The sequence below is a fragment of the Colletotrichum spaethianum genome, assembly GCF_022836535.1.
Source record: "Colletotrichum spaethianum MAFF 239500 DNA, contig18, whole genome shotgun sequence".
Taxonomy (NCBI): Eukaryota; Fungi; Ascomycota; class Sordariomycetes; order Glomerellales; family Glomerellaceae; genus Colletotrichum; species Colletotrichum spaethianum.
The window spans coordinates 25,597-42,151 of NW_026054788.1; the positions used below are offsets into that span (position 1 = coordinate 25,597).

The following is a 16,555-nucleotide window of genomic DNA, read 5'->3' on the forward strand; positions in this document are numbered from 1 at the left end:
ACTGAGCTGAAAGCCAGTGGCGGCATACTTGAAGATAAGCAGTGGGGTTACAAAGGCGTAGCAAGCGGCTCATAGGCCAACCCTTTCATACATTTGGCCAAGTTGGAGAGAATCAGGATATAGAGAAGAACCCTCAGCTTTGGGTATTCGTGGTCACTAAGGGTGAAAATGCCTAAACGCCTCTTACATGCAACCAACTCCCCGTCCAACTTTTAGTCACTTTTACAGTAAATCCCGTGCCACAGATTATTCCTTGCGCGCGAATCTTGACAGCGCCGGGCCGAGGTCGGCCTCGACCTCCTGGTTCTTCTTCTCCCTCTCCTTCTGCTGCTTCTCCCAGATCTCGTCGACCTTCATCCTCTTCTCGTCGATGATGTTCTTCTTTCTCTGCTTGCGCAGGTACTTCTTGAGCGCGCCGTTCTTGCCTCTCGCCCGCTTCTTGATCTCTTCCTCGATCGACAGCGGCTTCGCGTCGAGGTCCTTGTCGGCCTGGCGCTGCTTGTCCGATCGCAGGTCAATGTTACCAATGAAATTGGGGTCCAGGGCAATCATCTCGGGCTGCAGCTTGTTCAGCAGACCCTTGACTTCGGCCTCCTGTCTCTGCTTGGCCGTCTCGAAGGGGTTGACCTCGAGGGCGTCGAAGTTGGCCTCTCCGGCGCCAGGAACAATAATGGACGAGAACCCTTCGTCGTGACCCATGCCAAGAATATCCTCGAAGGGGCACCATCTCACCCGTTCGATGCGCTTGCCCTCGCCGCCCCATGACATGTACGGGCTCTGCACCTTCTGCTGCACGGGCTCGTTCTTTCTGAAAAGGTCCTTCCAGACGCTCGTTTGCGTGCCCCATCCGACGGCTGTAAGACCCGAGTCGGAGATGGCTACCGAAGACGCAGGCTGTCTCGTGAAGTACTGGTTCACCTCCTTGAACATTCTGATATCCCAGACCGCCATCTTGCAGTCTTGGCCGGTTGAGACCATGTACCTGCCCTCCCGGTCAACAGCTAATGACCTCACAGGGCCTCTGTGGGCCAGAAGCTTGACAAGGGGGTCAGTCTGGTTCGGCGACCAGAGGGTTACTGTGCCGTTCTGATGTCCGACATGGAAGACAGCGTTCCACGGGTTTTGGGTCATGGCTGTCGGGGGACCAAGCTTGGTAGGGATCTCGGAGACGATGTTGCCGGTCGAAACGTCCTGGTACTTGAGGAAACCAGTCGATGCCTGCGTTTGTTAGAGAAGCCCAGCATCATATCCATTGACGGTACTCACCACCGTGCCCAAGAGGAAGTGGTAGGGGAGAAACTCCATATGCGTGACCTCCATGTGTTTCCTCAAGCAGTGAATCTCCACACCGTTGTGGTCGTAAATGTAAACATACTTCTTCTGCGCGACGGCGAAAAACTGGTTGTTGTGCAGCCACCTCGCATCCCTGATCGTCTCGCCGAGCTGGATCTCGCACCCCAGCTTGCCTTCCCTCCAGTCGAACGTCGCAAGATGACCCTTGCGTCCCGCCAGCAACAACTCTCTGCCGTTACGGGTGTACTCGCCAACATACGGGCCGAGCTCCTCCAGCTTTAACTCGAAGCGCTTCTGCGCCGTCGTGACGGCGACACCGTCGGTGATTTCATCCTGGCGAACCTTGTAGGTCCTTTCGAGTTCCGTTTCAGGTTCGAGGAAGCCGCCCGAGTTCTCGAGCAGGATCTCGGCGTCCTTGGCCTTGATAGTTGCGTCGCGGTACTTGCTCTCGAGTCTCGAGAGATTGGTGCGCAGCTTCTTGTCCCGGATCGCCTTGACGTTGATGTTCTTGCCGCGGCCGTACGACTTGTTCGCCTCCTTCAACCTCCGGATCTTCTCCCGTTCCTCGCGAGGGAGGAGGTCGGTGCGCCTCTTCACCTGAACGGCGCCATTAGAGTGTGTGTTCTTTCGGGATATCGTTTGCGTCTCGGGGGTATCGACTTCCATGATGGGCGGCGCTGTCAGGTTGTAGCAACCTCTTTTCGTAGAATACCGTCGCGAAATCCTAGCGGAGCAAAAAAAGTTGACCGACCTACGAAATTTCACCCAGTTGTTATCGCCTGGGCGAATTGGTTATCGATAAAGACCATCCAATTGGCCATAATAAATTTCTAGTGGACCTTGCGGGGGTACCGTCTTAGCGATAAGAGATACGCAGTTGCCCACGCACGAAAAAGATTTTGATAGGCAGGACCCCGCGATCGCAAAACCGACGAGAAGAAAAATACAGGGCCAAATTGCGCCGAACACGAGTTACCTCAACACCCCATCCACGAATCTGATCAACAGGTAGCCTTCGCTCAACCTGGCTTCGTTACCATTCCGATTTAAGGCTGGGGGAGACGGGAAACCGCCCGCCGCGACCATGAGTCACTCTCACCGACCGACCACCAAGGTCACCCACAAGCCCTTCAAGTCCAAGCATGCGACCAAGGGTGCGCTGAGGGACGCTGCCAAAGGTTCGCCCCCAAAAATCTCACCACTCCTCACTCAGACCTATTCATACCCGGACAAAGTATACTGAATTCGTTTTCGTCAACAGGCAGACTTCCCGGCGAAGAACGCGGCCAACGAAAGACACCCCATCAGCAAGTTATGTCTAAGTTCGACCGACGAAATCAGGCCAAGCAGCGCCAGATTTCCAAACGCAAGGAGAGACTGGAGGAGGCATCGATATTCGTTGGAAAGGATGGTGCCCCGAGAATCGTCGCCGTCGTGCCCTTGTGCCGAGATGGCGACGCTGCGGCCGCTGTTAAGCAGCTGAACGACAGTGTGGACATTGAGACCGAGGTCGAAGAGACGCCGTTCCGAGTCTCGGTTGACCGATTCAAGCAGAAGGTCCAGTACATCCCCCTCAAGCGGGACCTGAACGCCGTTCTGGACGCCACCCGGGTTGCGGACTTTGTGGTGGTCATGCTTTCGGCCGACGTCGAAGTCGATGAGTTGGGCGAGTTGATGCTGCGTGGTCTGGAGAGTCAGGGTCTGTCGACCCTGTTCACTATCGTCTACGGACTGGACAAGATTGAGCAGGCTAAGCACAAGCAGTCCACGCTTGGCTCCCTCAAGTCTTACATCACCCACTTCCACCCTGAACAGGAGAAGCTCTACCAACTGGAGAACAGGCAAGAGTGCGCAAACCTGATGCGTTCAATCTGCAACACAACGCCCAAGGGCGTGAGGTGGCGCGAGGACAGAAGCTGGCTCCTGGCTGAGGACATCAAGTTCTCCAATTCCGGACTTGGCTCCACGGTCATCACTGGCGTTGTCAGAGGAAGAGGCCTGAAGGCCAATCGTCTGATTCAACTGGGCGACTATGGAACGTTCCAGATTGAGAAGATCACAGCAGCGCCGTTGCCTAAGAAGCTGAAAAGGGGTGAAATGGCTGTTGAGGAAACCGAGACTGAGGAGATTCTTGATACCCCTGATGAGGACCAGGATGACCTGGCAGAGTTGGCCCCCGACGCCGCGATGGAGGACGATGAGATGGAGGCCGACGGGCCGCCAGAGATCAAGAAGGGTGTGCTCCTTGACGACCACCACTACTTTGATGATGATTACTATGAGGCCGCGGAGGCCAAGACAAGAGTACCCAAGGGAACTTCCAACTACCAAGCGGCGTGGTACCTCGGTGACGACGTGTCGGACTCCGGCTCTGACATGGAGGACTTCGAGATGCAGAACAACTCTGAGGAGGACGAAGCCCGCCCCGAGGACGGTCTTGAAGGCCAAGCACCAAAGGAGCCCACCGAGGCGGCGCCCTCGGAATACGCCAAGTCTGAGAAGTTCATCGAACCGGATGAGGAAGAGGATGCCGCCGGCCTAGCAGCTTACCGCGCCAGGAAGTCCGATGAGGTTGAAGACGACAAGGAGTTCCCTGACGAGATTGAGCTGCACCCCGGCGTCCTCGCACGCGAGCGCTTGCAAAGATACAGAGGTCTCAAGAGCTTGAGGACAAGTGAGTGGCTCGAGAGCGAAGACCGGGCCTACGAGCCCGAGGAGTGGCGAAAGCTCCTGCAGATCCCAGACTACCAGGCGTCCCGCTCCCGCTCCACGCGCGAAGCCCTCGTCGGCGGCGTTGCCCCCGGCACAAGAGTCCACGTCTACCTCAAGGGCGTCCCGGCGTCATTTGAGAAGTCATACCAGCCCAGCAAGCCAGTAACCCTCTTCTCGCTGCTGCGCCACGAGCAGAAGAAGACGGCGGTCAACTATCTCATCAACCTGAGCGCCGACTACCACCGGTCGATCAAAGCCAAGGAGGAGATCATTGTGCAGTGCGGACCCCGCCGCTTCACCATCAGCCCGGTCTTCTCCCAGCCGGGCAACACGCCCAACAACGTCCACAAGTTCTGCAGATACCTCCACCCAGGCCAGTCCGCGGTGGCTACCTTTATGGGCCCCGTCACCTGGGGAGCCGTGCCGGTGCTCTTCTTCAAGCGCTCCGCGCCTGTACCGGAGGGTTCCGAGGAGGCCGAGAACGAGTCGACCGTTGGCCTGACTCTCATCGGCACGGGAACGGCCCTGCCGCCGTCAACCTCCCGTGTCATCGCCAAGCGCGTCATTCTGACGGGCCACCCGTACCACATTCACAAGAAGATCGTCACAATCCGCTACATGTTCTTCAACCGCGAGGACGTCGAGTGGTTCAAAGCCCTGCCGTTGTGGACCAAGCGCGGCCGCACCGGCTTCATCAAGGAGCCCCTCGGCACCCACGGATACTTCAAGGCCACCTTTGACGCCCGCATCAACCCGCAGGACGCCATCGGTGTCAGTCTGTACAAGCGTGTGTGGCCGCGTAACGCCGTCCCGGTTCAGGGACCTCTTCTCGAGCCTGGTGTCACTAGCCAGGCCGAGGAGGGTGATGTGATGATGGATTAAAATGGATACCAAGTGAGACGGAAGCCCAGAAATTCGGAAATGATGAGATGGAAATGTCAAAAAGGGGGCCCCGGTCGAAGAACAAAAAAAGCATAGATATTAGCAGTAACGTCAACTATAGATATAGGTCTGATGCCATCCTCCGGAGTTTAAAAAAGGATAAAATGGTCAACTTTTCTTCACTTTGTTCTTTCCTACACGCTTCAGTGGTGACCAACAATACAACGCTTTTCATTTTGGCTTAAGCCTTGAGGCTGTCCAGGCCCTCCGTCGGCCGCGGGCCGCCCGCCGCCCTGCGGTTCTCCTCGGCACCGCTCGCCTTCCACGCGCTCAGGATCAGGTTGACAATATGGTCCACGGCAACGTTCTTCTTGACCTGCGCGAACACCGTCGGCCCGCCCTCGCGCATCTTGCGCGCGTCCCTCTCCATGACACCCAGGTCCGCGCCCACAATCTCGGCCAGGTCCGTCTTGTTCACCACCAACAGGTCGCTCTGCGTGATGCCCGGGCCGCCCTTGCGCGGGATCTTGTCGCCGCCCGAGACGTCAATGACGTAGATGATGTAGTCGGCCAGCTCGCGCGAGTAGTTGGCGGCCAGGTTGTCGCCGCCGGACTCGATGAGCAGCAGATCCGAGTCGAACTCGCGGTGCAGGTCCTCGAGGGCGGCGAGGTTGGCCGAGATGTCCTCGCGCACGGCGGCGTGCGGGCAGCCGCCCGTCTCGATGGCGCGGATGCGCGGCGCGGGCAGGGCCTTGTGGCGGGTGAGGAACTCGGCGTCCTCGCGGGTGAAGATGTCGTTGGTCACGGCGGCGATGGAGTACTTCTCGCGCAGCGCGAGGCAGAGGGCGAGCATCAGGGCCGTCTTGCCGGAACCGACGGGACTGAGACGGAGGTGTTAGTCTGTGTTTTCTTTTGCCCTTGAGGTCGTTCTCTTCCAATGAATTCAAGAACCTGCGCTGGGTCTTCGTCCCAGTTGCGAAGTGCTGCTACCAAGACGGGAGGATGAGCGGTTTTCAACCTGCCCGATGCAACTAGTAGCAAAACAGCGACTTACCCTCCGATACCAATGGTAAAAGCCCGGTCACTCCAGTTCCTACCTTCGACAATGGGCATCTCACGGCCGAGGTAGCTGCCGGGGCCGTCGAGGATCTCATGCGAGTGGCCGTGCTCCTGGGCGTTGAAGCCGCCCTCGTGGGAGTGGGAGTGGCCATGAGGCCCGTCGTGAGAGTGCTCGTGAGACATGTTGTGCGAGTGCTTGAACAAACCTTTGGTCGAGCAATAAACAAAAGGGTATGTGAAGCTGTTGTGGAGTTGCTTCTAGAAGCGCAAGGTTACAGTTTTTGAGTTCCAGCCTGGGAGCTCTTTAAAAAGATGGAGGGGTTGTGTCAGAGCAGTCCGAGGGATCGCGGGGTTCGACAGCTTATCGATGCGATAAGAAGTGGGACGCAGGGTCCCTTCCCCACGGCCGCCGCCGGCGCACTCAGTGCGGAGATGAAATGCCATCACTCCCCAAGGGTTGGTCAGCGTGAACGATGTACCAGACTTCACGATAATAAGCAACGATGCCGCGGGGCTATATGATGGCATCCAACCCTCCCTTATATACCGAATCGCATCCAGATGTCTACAGTGCGCACTGCAAGGGAAAACACCATCACGAAATCAGAAAAAGGCATGTTTCCCACGCAGAGTAAGTCATCTCTACCTGTATGCTTCTAGCATCTACCCTCTTTGCCCGTTGCGCCCATTCCAGGGACTATGAGTCTGCATCGGTCATAATAATCATCCCGAATTCCCTTTCAACGCCAATGAATGCAAAGTCCACCTTCCCACTCAAGCCTTGGCCCCAGTGCCTTTACTCCCCTCACCCGCCTGGTCCTTGGGCTTGGGCGGCTTCGGCACCTTCTCGTACGCATTCGGGCTAGGCCTCCTCATCTTCTTCTCCTTGTCGTCACGACCGCCCTTCCTGCCGTGCCTGTGGCCGTTGTGATCGTGATCGCCGCAGTCGTGGTCATGGTCCCGCTTGGCGCTCTTCCCCTTGCCCTTGTGGTCGCCCGAGGGTACCCTGCGTCTCCCGCCATCATCCGCTTCCGAGTCGGACGAGTCTGAGGATGAATCTGAGGAGGACTCGTCGGTCGATTCGTCGACTGCCTTTGGGCGATGGTAGATGCAGCAGACTATGTGGCCGCTCAGTCAGTCAAAAGCACGGAAGAACGGACAAAGAGAGGGCGCTGTTGCGGCAGACCTTTTGAGCTTTTGCGGCCTAGGCCCTCATTATCCACCACGTCCTCGGCCCAGCGCACCGACTGCCGTGACGGCGCATGCGCGCCCCTCAGCCGGAGGATCGCTTGCGTGCCCGTCCTGCTCTGCGTCTCCGTCTGGGTCTGGGAAGGGCCAGGCGCCGAGCGCTGTTGCGAGCGGTCTTGTACGGCCGCCATTGTGGCAGCGTTTTGTATGTGGTATGCGATCTTGTACGTAAAGAGAGTCTGCTGATGGGTAGTCGTGTGCCAATCGCCCCTATTAGGAAGCCGAGGCGGTTGTCACACCGACAAAGCCTCAAAGCACAGTCGTTGACCGAAATTTCTCGAACAGAGAGTCTGCTGCAGTCGTCGGGGTCTAGTCGCAGCAGGTGCTCCGGGTTGTTGAGTCGTAAAGATCTGTCAGATGGCAGGCGGATCGGAGATATTCAGGGGTCGTGAGGGGATTGCTGATTTCTAAGTTGGAGTGGGAAGGAAAGGGTGGCATGCTTTTGTTATTTTTTTTGGAGGAGGGGCGGTTCCAGGCCGATTGTCACAGTTGGGTACATGCCAGGCTACCCACGTCATTCCGCGGGACCCACAGCCATGACCGCCGGACGGCCGATCTAGTGGTCGGAGAGGCCCAGCCATTTCAGGGAACGCCGGCGCCATAAGAGGTTCCGGGTTCGGTCCCATCCTTCTTACTGGTAACGGTCCGGCCCGGTGTGTCGATGGCTAAACGCCTTTCATTTTTCAGTTCGCATGCGGGACTGTGACGCGCCGCGCATCATTTCATGTTTAAAGTGATTTATGAGAAAACTGATGTCATAGCTATCGTCTTTCCAGTTGATGACGGATTTGGGTCGATGACGTCCCGCAGCCCTTGTTTTCAAATATTGATACGTAGTTTTTTACATGATGATTGTACATGAGTTTCTAGATGGTATACAGAGTGTGGAGTTGATAAAAGCAGCTACGCAGCTACGCAGAGGCCTCGGCGGCTCTCTTGGTGCCTCTGGCAGCCTTCTTCGCCCCTTCATACTCTTGCGAGGACGGCTCTTTATGTTCTTCTTCGGAGACTTGTTGATCAACCACGCGTTCATTGGCAAGCGAGAACCGACAAACTTGCCCTCGGGAGACCAAACCTCGACAACGGGCCAGTTTGGCTCGTTAGGCTTCGTTTCAGGCTTCTTCTCAACCTTGGCCACGGACTGGCTCTCCGCCGCCTTCTCCATCTTGGCGAAGGGATCAGCCGGCTCGGCCTCGGGCTCGGGCGCACGTTGCTCCTCAATGAACGGCGCGCAGCCGGCAAAGAGGTTCTTGGTCCGCACTTGCGCCACGATCTCAACCCATCCGCAGCCCTCGATGAGGATGTCGGTCGCCAGGACGCGCCAAGGCAGGTTCTCGACCTTCATGCCCGCGACCTCCTTGCGTGTAAGCGGACCGGCGCGCTCCTTTGTCACGTCGTCGCGCAGCTGGAATTTCCCAGCAAGCTTAATCTTGTCGGCGATCTCGGGCACAGCAATGTTTGGCACGCGGTGGGACTCCTTCCTCTGCTCCTGGAACTCAATAGCCTTCTCGGTGGCTGTTGCGTGTTCGGGGAGAGGCGTGAAGTTGTAAGCGAGGAAGACCAAGTCTGGCGTAGTGGGAGTGATGCGAATTAGGCTGCCCAGCAAAAGAGACTGGCCGGGCTTGAGGGAGTGCTGCTCAGGCTTGATGCGGTGGTGCATGATGAGATCCTGTCGGTGCTCTGGCTTGACGTAGTTTTCGAGATCTGACCGAGCGACTCCAGGCAGGTCGATCAGCTCTCCCTTTCCGTTGCCGAAAGGAATCCGGATAGGAGAAGCCGTGGTGCCAGGAAGGGAGGAGACAGTCGGCATTTCCGGGAAGTTGGTTTCATTTCGGGCGGGCGGCAGCAGCGCGTTCACGTCCAGGCGATCCGCTTCGCTCTCGAATATATCGCCCGCTGAGTACGTCGTGCCATCGCCGTCCTCCTCCTTTGCGAACATGGAGACCTCGACGTTGTGCTTGGAGGGAATACTGGCCGTCGTGCCCTTGGGGAACACAGACTCGAAAAGCTGACTCTTGCCAACGTTGACCTTTCCCACCATCCACCCAGCGCCTCCACGCTCGTAGATTTCTTCCTTGAGAGTCTTGGTCCACCACCCCCGCTGCGCGCTGACGCACTTGACGTTGCCCAGCCTGATGAGCTGACCGAACTTTCCAAGCGACCGGCGCAGCACTTCTCTCAGGTACGGCATAAGCGCATCGACTTGCTCTTTCTTCGGCGCCAGCAGATCTGACCGGGTGATAATGAAGCTCATGTCGAACTTGCGGTCCTTGAAGTAACGGCCAGCCCTGTTCCTGCGGTTGCGGTGCTTCAGATTGGCGTCGAGGACCTGGTGCAATCTCGGCATGAAAGACATGGGGAAGTCGGCGGCGTCAATGACATGGTAGATGTGGTTGTTCTTGAACGGCGACTCTTCGATCGTCTCGCGCAGAGAGTCAACGGTAGGGTGGTAGATTGGCTTTCCGGAGTGGTGGTGGACTAGGTTGTGGCATCTGTCGCAGAGCGGTGCTCTCTTGGTCGCAGGGCGGGATGCTATGAATGTGTTAGTGGTCGCGAATGTCATTGCTAGCTAGCGACACATACCAGATCGGGCCGTCTCCAACTCCTCCCCGTAGCGCAAAGTCTTCGGGTCCAAGCCTAGCTGTGCAAGCTGTTCCTCGCCCAGATTTTGGAGAGCCTCATCGACGACCTTGTCCTCTTCGCGAAGCTCCTTCTCGGCATCCTTATCACTTGCAGGCGCAAGGAACTCCCTCACGGCTTTCCTGCTGAGGTCGTAGTAGCCAGCCTGCCCGGCATCTGTCGTTTGAGTCAACGCGCCGCAGCCGCTACACTGCAAGGGGAGCTTTTTGGTCGAGAGTTGCTGTGTCGGTTCGGTCGCGGGAGGTGGCGGCGGTGCTTCAGATGCTGTGCTGGCCTCGACGTGTACGCACCGTCGCTGTCTGTAGGGAAGTTTTCGATGCGCCTCGGCGGCCGGCGCAAACGAGTGTCGAGCGGACACGGCGCTGAGGGACGGGCAGAGGTAAACCGGCACCTCAGCTAGGGCGGCTCGGTCGCCGATGCTCAGAGCGCTCCTGAGCCATCTTGACGACAGCGCGCGATGCATCGTCGCAAAATGAAACCAAAGAAAATTTCGAAAGTCGTTGAGGAATACAATATCCCCTGCAACTTTTTGCTTGGAGAGCTTTCCAAATTTTTAGATCATCGGTCGAGCTTCACAGGTAGAGCGATAAGATAAGCACCTGATTCGACTCAAGCTCGTCCCGGCCTATTAAACAGCGGACAAACCAACCCCCGGCCCCCGAAAAAGCAAGGGTCGCGGGCAATTTTCAGAATCTCAACCACGCGACTGACAGCATTCGGAGGTGTACTTTGAAGGTTTGGCAGTGATACCCCCCCCAGATTGTGATATTTCTGGAAAGATTCGTCAAAATGGTTCGCGTAGGGCAAAGATGGCATGCTCTGAGAGCTGTAAGTTATTCGACAAAAGCCCCCCATTGCAACATTTGTCAGAATGCACAGCTAATACTTGCCATTAGAAGGTACATACGATCACTCGAGAACACACCCGATGTAGCTCCTAGGACAGCTTCAATTGACACGAGAGAAACCCACCAGATCCTAAACATACGCTTCGGCCCCGGCGCCGCAACGCTGCCCCCAATGTCACGAGGATACACATGGAGTTCGCCAGGCGCGCAGAAGACGGCCATTTCGGTCCCAAGTCCGTTCACCCCCCTACCCGACCTTCCGCCCTCGAGCGCAGCGTACGGAAACACAGACAACTGACCCATTTGGAACCTACAGAAGATTCTGGCGCGACATGCTTCCCCGTCTAAAGTACTACAACCCCGCCGTCCCCATGATTGTCAACCGCAAAGCCAACAACGAGGGCGCCGCCGTCATGTCCGTCTACTTCTCCACCACCGATGCACCCGTCGACCCGTCTACCTTGCCGCAACCCCCTTCCTCCGCTATCGACAACAGCAAGGCCCAGCCCCCGCTCGAGGGCGTCGAGCGTGTCGTCAAGATCGACATGAAGGGCAAACACTCCCAGGAAATCCTCGACCGGTTCCTCGCCGAGACCAAGGCTGAGGCCATCCTGCCCGGGCCGGAGGACGAGAACGAGATGAAGGCTGTCGAGGAGCTCAGAATCAAGGGCGAGAAGGACCGCCAGCGCAATCTCAAGATTCGCGAGGAGGAGAAGAGGGAGAAGGCCATGTTGGCCAGGGCGCGTGCCGAGGCCAGCTCGTAACAGGGTTGAGAGAAGACATGTACGAGTCGGGCGTGGATGGAAATAAAAAAAGTGTATGAATATCCTGTACAAAATGTACCAAAAGAATCTCTGCATGAACTGGTATACGTTAGGGAATCTGACTGGTTTGGCCAAAAAGTTGGTCCAAGGTAGGCAGTGCATTCGTTCAGCTGTACAGACATGACATCGAGTTTATGAGGGGTATCGTGGCAAGATGTGAAGTATTGTTCATTGTAAACTAATCAAGGACTTACGACCATGTACATCCAAGAAAAAAGAAGAATAACCCCCCATTGCCCAACCAAGAAACCAGACGCTCTGTAGGCTGGAGTAGGGTCGGCCAGCCACCGCGTAGATGCATGCTAATACCCTTAAGCAGGCCAGTGGGGCCATTGTCCTTCTGTAACTCCAATAGTAATGCTTCCCGTAGTTGATTTGGCGCATGAAACGCCTACTTCAAACCAAAACCCTCGCTTTCGTGTACGGCGGTCCACAGCATATGTTCCAATTTCTCCCTCGAATCATAACGCCGCAACGCCAGCATATTGAAGCAGGTTCGAGCAATAGGGTATCTGTTCTCGTCGTCTCCCAAGCATGTAATCTTTATCGGAAGGAGAGCAGCGCCCATGGCCGGCACTCTGTCAGTGCCAGTGATGAAGGAGAGCAATTTTCTCTGTTCGTCCGGGGAAGCCTCCTTGAAGGTGTCCCAGAACCATCCCACGACGGGTTCCACGCCATCAGGGTTTCTAGTTCCCCAGTTGTCGTACTCGGCGACTCCCCTTAGGGCATCCACGTCAAGAGCTGTATCGGACCCTCGAACAAGCAACTCAATCTCTTCGGGCCGGAACAATGACAGAGCGTTACCACCACAGACTGTGTAGAAGCCGCGCTTGAAAGGCTCGAACTGCCGAGCGACTGCCGTTTCAAGGAGATATCTGACGTGCAGATTGACATACTCTCCTCTGTTTGCGTTGGTGACTGGTCTTGTCTCGCCCCCCGGACAGAGTGGGACTTGCATCACAGTCCCATACTTCTCGACATCAACAACGAAGTCCAGCTGAAAGGTCGTTTCAACATCGCCTTCATACTCAAGGAGCTGTTTGAGGCCGGTGGCCAGGCGCGGACGGTATTCTGCGAGGTCCTCCAGGGTATAGCTCATGGTTGGACGAGGGTGTGCAGACGAACCAGCCGATGCGCTAGGTGCCGATGCAAGAAGCTTTCGGAAGGCAAACGGAGGCAGCGCCACATCTAAGATGGTGGAGTTGTAGATGGCCAAGCCAAGCACAACACCGACAAGGAAGAACTGGTCTGATGTTTCAAAGGCATTGGGGTTGAAGTAGCAGAACTGTGAGTCTTCGTCGTAGATGAACATACCTGATGTTCTTGTTAGAAAAACATACAGATATGAACGAGAATGAGACGTACCATGTTCCGGGTTGAACACCTCACGGACGAGAAGAAGAAACCATTCTTTCTTTAGACCTCCTGCATCAAGGCCCTCCTCGCCCTTGAAAACGATGCGCAACCCCTTCTTGATGTCTTCGCTCCCGCTTCCAATGACTTCACTGACAGCCTTCAAACTGTCATCGACCAAACACTCTCGCCGCACATCGAGCACCAGGAATTGCGTGACATTTCTTCGCGTCATGATGCTGTCAAAGAAGGCGTCTCGCGCCTTGGTCATTTGTTGCCTGCGCGCGTCGTGCTCTAATATTTGGGACTTTGCCCATATGCTCAGCAGAAACGGATACTGGCAGAACGAGAATCTGCCCCGTTTTGACTCCCAGGCTTCGAACTCGGCCACCAGATCGGTATAGTCGATCATGGTGTTGTAAAAATCACTCGTCGGGATGATCTGCCCATGAGCCTGGATGCCGCCTCTATGGGTACTGCTGCTCATGTTCCTTGACGTCTGGTCCGGGCGTCGAATGTGCGTCATGTTGTTTGCCGCAAATACCAGAGATAAGACTCGCGCGGCCGCCCGGATCTGCCAGTCTTCATTGTACACCATCTTCTTCGGTTGCTCCTTTTGTTTTTTCGAGGCGGCACGGTGCGTTCCCAGCGCAGCATGCAGCGAAGCTGCCGAGTGCCCGGCACTCATGTTCGGAATCAGCCCGGCTGTAATGTCCACCTTGACCTCGTGCTTCTTCTCGTTTTGACGAATGAGTCTATACGTCAAGAATCCCGCGGCCAGATCCTTGATCTTGACGAACCTGGATTCGGAATACCGAGCGAACCATGTGGTCAAATGGTTCTGGCACGTACTGGAGGAGTTTGAGATCAGGCCTAGGATTCGTTTGATGATGACAGAGTGCTGTCCAGACACAGGACCAGTTTTCAAGGTCGATCTGTCTTCTCTCAATGACTCGTCGCGTGCCAACGACGGGCGTCTGTCGCTATTCCGCCTTCCCTGAAAAGCGTTTGACTCCCCATGTAGCAAAGGGTTGTCTAAAATGATGAGGAGATACCTTAAGTCTTCCGGTTCGGTCATCGGACGACCAGGTCGCCTTAATAGTGCCTCGGTAGCCTTCAATAAAGTCCTGTGGGCGTGGTCCTGGCCGAAGAGTAACTGGGATTCCAGGGCTCGAAGTTCTGTGGCTGAGAGGGGATCAGCCCCTGATTCTTGCGTCATCTCCTCATAGATAGACATCCAAGATTCTGCTGCATTGACCACGGATCTGTACCACTCTGCAACGTCGTTCCATTCTACCTGTGGTGAGCGTGGCGTAATGAACGAAGGCACCTCCTCGGTCCGTTGTGAGGCCGACCGCTTATGACGCGCCCCATTCGGTCCCTGATTTCCAGTCCACCACGTGCCATTCTCAGCGAAATCGCCGAGCAGCAGAAGTTTTGGATCAAGGTCACAGATTGGGGATTCGGTGTACTGCTCAGCGTACTTTGCTTCAGGTCTAGGAATGACTGGCCGTCGGGAAGCAGACTCGCTTCCTGACCGGACAGCGATGACAGGTCGCCGAGACGAGAAGGACGAATTTACGCAATGGAATGAGCTGAAGCAGGTCGTGATATAGTCTTCCAGCGGTCTGAAGATCATTTTCGGGTCGTCGACATTCCAGTATCTGGAGTCCGCCGGCCGGGCACCACCACTGTCTGCCGTGAGCTGCCGCATGGAAGGTCTTTCGGGGTATGAAGATGAGAGAGATCTTGCCGTTGGCGGTGCGCGAAGCGTATTGGGACGCAGCGTCGGCTGCTCGGGAAAGACGTAAGCTGTCCCATTGCCTTGACTTTTTTCTCGCCTATGTTGCAGGACGCCAGTAGTCCTCGAAGTGCATGGTCGGCCACCATGTTCTCTCAAATGGTCGGAAGGCCCATGGACCTCAACGTTTTCGCGGTGTTCATCCTCGGAGCTTGAAGACCTCCTAATCGCCCTCGCCAGATGTGCATGAATACACTGTCGAATCAGCCTTTTAGTCTGCTCGAGGGAAATCGGTTTGGCCTCATTTCGTTCGGCTGGGCGGGGCGGTTGTTTCTGAGGGGACGTCGAGTCTTGGGAGGGGCGCTGAAGCCACTTGGGGCCGCTGTTGGCTTTGGCGCTTTGCTGGTCTGAATGGATATCGTTGATAGTTACACAGACGGTGCATTTGAAGACTTTCAGCTCTCGCGGCCAACGCACGAGTGAGCCGCAAGTCATGCAGTTGCCTGTGGCGAAGTCCCTGCTGCCGCCAGTTGCACCTCCTCTCTTGTGTGTACCACTCCCTAGCGGCTTCGTCATGACGGTCACATCGTCCTCGGAGTCGGTGTCATGGGCAGCGTCTGGGCGCTTCTTCTTGCTCGAGAACAGCGAGGGAAACGGATGGCTCATGGAGCGGGAATGGGTGGGTCGGCGCGGTCGTCTTGGGTGGAAATCGGATTCGGAGGAGCTCGAGTCGGCTTGGAGGTGCAGACTATCCAAAATCGCATAATCGGGCAGTCGTCCCAGTTGGCCAGGTGGTGCAGTGAGCGAGGGGGTGTGTACTCGGGAGATCAGGTCGGCGGAAGTTTGACGGAGAGTAGAAGGGCGAAGAGGTGGAGCATGACGTTGGGACCAAGGAGCCATGGTTGCGAGCGACGTCGTCTAATGTCTGCGACAACGACAACGGCAGGGGCATGGAGGCAACTTGATCTGTAAGCAGCAAATCGGCATGGAGAGAGAAAGATGTGCAGGAAGGCAGGTTTAAGCTTTCCACGAAAAGCGTACTGCCGCCCCCAAGGAAGGTAGTTGAAGTATAAAGACGATACGATTGAGATGGGGGGAGGGGCGGCTAGAAGACGGAGGGAGACCTGCAGTTTGTGTGTCTGCGTCTCTCTTCCAGCCAGTGCGTACGAATGCAGGATGCATCTAAGTCAAAGGGCGAGACAGAACAAGACACCACCGCAGGGGAAAGGTTCACGATGAACGACGATGCAGGCAGGTGTCGATGCACGAGGAGGACGACACGGATGCGCCAATGCCGGGAATATGCTGCAGTGGTCGGGTCTAGCTGCGAGGCCATAGAACCAACAGACGCCGACACTGACTGCCAAGCGGCTGAGAGTCAACCTGAGCTGCGGACAAGGAAGCGCAACGTCGTCGTTGTTTTTGTTATGGCCGCATTGGTTAGGCCAGGCCGACGTACTGTAGGGGAATTGACCGCCTCTAGTGCCCAAGCCAACAATTTGCGCCGTGCACGCGACGACATTAGACGACGGGACGGACATCCCAAGACGATTCGGATGCCAGGCCTGCCAACTGAGCGCATCGCTTGTCGGGCTTCCAGGTCCCCAAGTCCGTTCCTCGAGATGGAGGCCGGACTGGTCGACCAGGACCACGAGACGCGCGAGTCGGGCTCGGCTGAGGGGCCTGAACAATGTAACGACGGCGGTCACCCGACCCAAGACAGAACCCAGCGGCCATGTTCTCTCATCATACTCGCCTCGTATTCGACGCCGGGCATGTGGTTCCCAGACACAGGCAGGCCAGGGCCCGATATATTACCACATCAAACAGCCGATCCCCGCAACGCACCCGTGGCTGGCGGGCTGGCTGAGCGCCATTCCCCATTTAATTCCATGAGGGTTTGTCTCCCTGGTGTGATGTGGCCCTTAGTTGACTTTCAAATTAAAGATTGTGCA

The 16,555-nt window shown here is 56.4% G+C and overlaps 6 protein-coding genes across 6 annotated transcripts; 2 read left to right on the forward strand and 4 right to left on the reverse strand.

The window, feature by feature from the left end:
- Window positions 1–246: 246 nt before the first annotated feature.
- On the reverse strand, window positions 247–1,959 carry ColSpa_07106 (putative U6 snRNA-associated Sm-like protein LSm3; the record flags this gene model as incomplete). Its single annotated transcript, XM_049273318.1, has 2 exons — window positions 247–1,218; window positions 1,267–1,959. 2 exons carry the CDS (start codon window positions 1,957–1,959, stop codon window positions 247–249), a joined length of 1,665 nt encoding a protein of 554 aa, XP_049129275.1.
- A 418-nt stretch (window positions 1,960–2,377) lies between these two features.
- On the forward strand, window positions 2,378–4,887 carry ColSpa_07107 (ribosome biogenesis protein TSR3; the record flags this gene model as incomplete). The annotated part of the gene is made up of 2 exons (XM_049273319.1): window positions 2,378–2,471; window positions 2,555–4,887. The coding sequence occupies 2 exons, from the start codon at window positions 2,378–2,380 to the stop codon at window positions 4,885–4,887; spliced, it is 2,427 nt and encodes an 808-aa protein (XP_049129276.1).
- A 241-nt stretch (window positions 4,888–5,128) lies between these two features.
- On the reverse strand, window positions 5,129–6,129 carry ColSpa_07108 (putative uridine kinase; the record flags this gene model as incomplete). Its single annotated transcript, XM_049273320.1, has 2 exons — window positions 5,129–5,768; window positions 5,942–6,129. The coding sequence occupies 2 exons, from the start codon at window positions 6,127–6,129 to the stop codon at window positions 5,129–5,131; spliced, it is 828 nt and encodes a 275-aa protein (XP_049129277.1).
- A 591-nt stretch (window positions 6,130–6,720) lies between these two features.
- Window positions 6,721–7,325, reverse strand: ColSpa_07109 (type I inositol polyphosphate 5-phosphatase 8; the record flags this gene model as incomplete). The annotated part of the gene is made up of 2 exons (XM_049273321.1): window positions 6,721–7,064; window positions 7,133–7,325. The coding sequence occupies 2 exons, from the start codon at window positions 7,323–7,325 to the stop codon at window positions 6,721–6,723; spliced, it is 537 nt and encodes a 178-aa protein (XP_049129278.1).
- Window positions 7,326–10,643: 3,318 nt separating this feature from the next.
- On the forward strand, window positions 10,644–11,446 carry ColSpa_07110 (uncharacterized protein; the record flags this gene model as incomplete). The annotated part of the gene is made up of 3 exons (XM_049273322.1): window positions 10,644–10,662; window positions 10,810–10,958; window positions 11,033–11,446. 3 exons carry the CDS (start codon window positions 10,644–10,646, stop codon window positions 11,444–11,446), a joined length of 582 nt encoding a protein of 193 aa, XP_049129279.1.
- Window positions 11,447–11,897: 451 nt separating this feature from the next.
- ColSpa_07111 (putative E3 ubiquitin-protein ligase rbrA) lies at window positions 11,898–15,266 on the reverse strand (the record flags this gene model as incomplete). Its single annotated transcript, XM_049273323.1, has 2 exons — window positions 11,898–12,820; window positions 12,872–15,266. 2 exons carry the CDS (start codon window positions 15,264–15,266, stop codon window positions 11,898–11,900), a joined length of 3,318 nt encoding a protein of 1,105 aa, XP_049129280.1.
- Window positions 15,267–16,555: the final 1,289 nt, after the last annotated feature.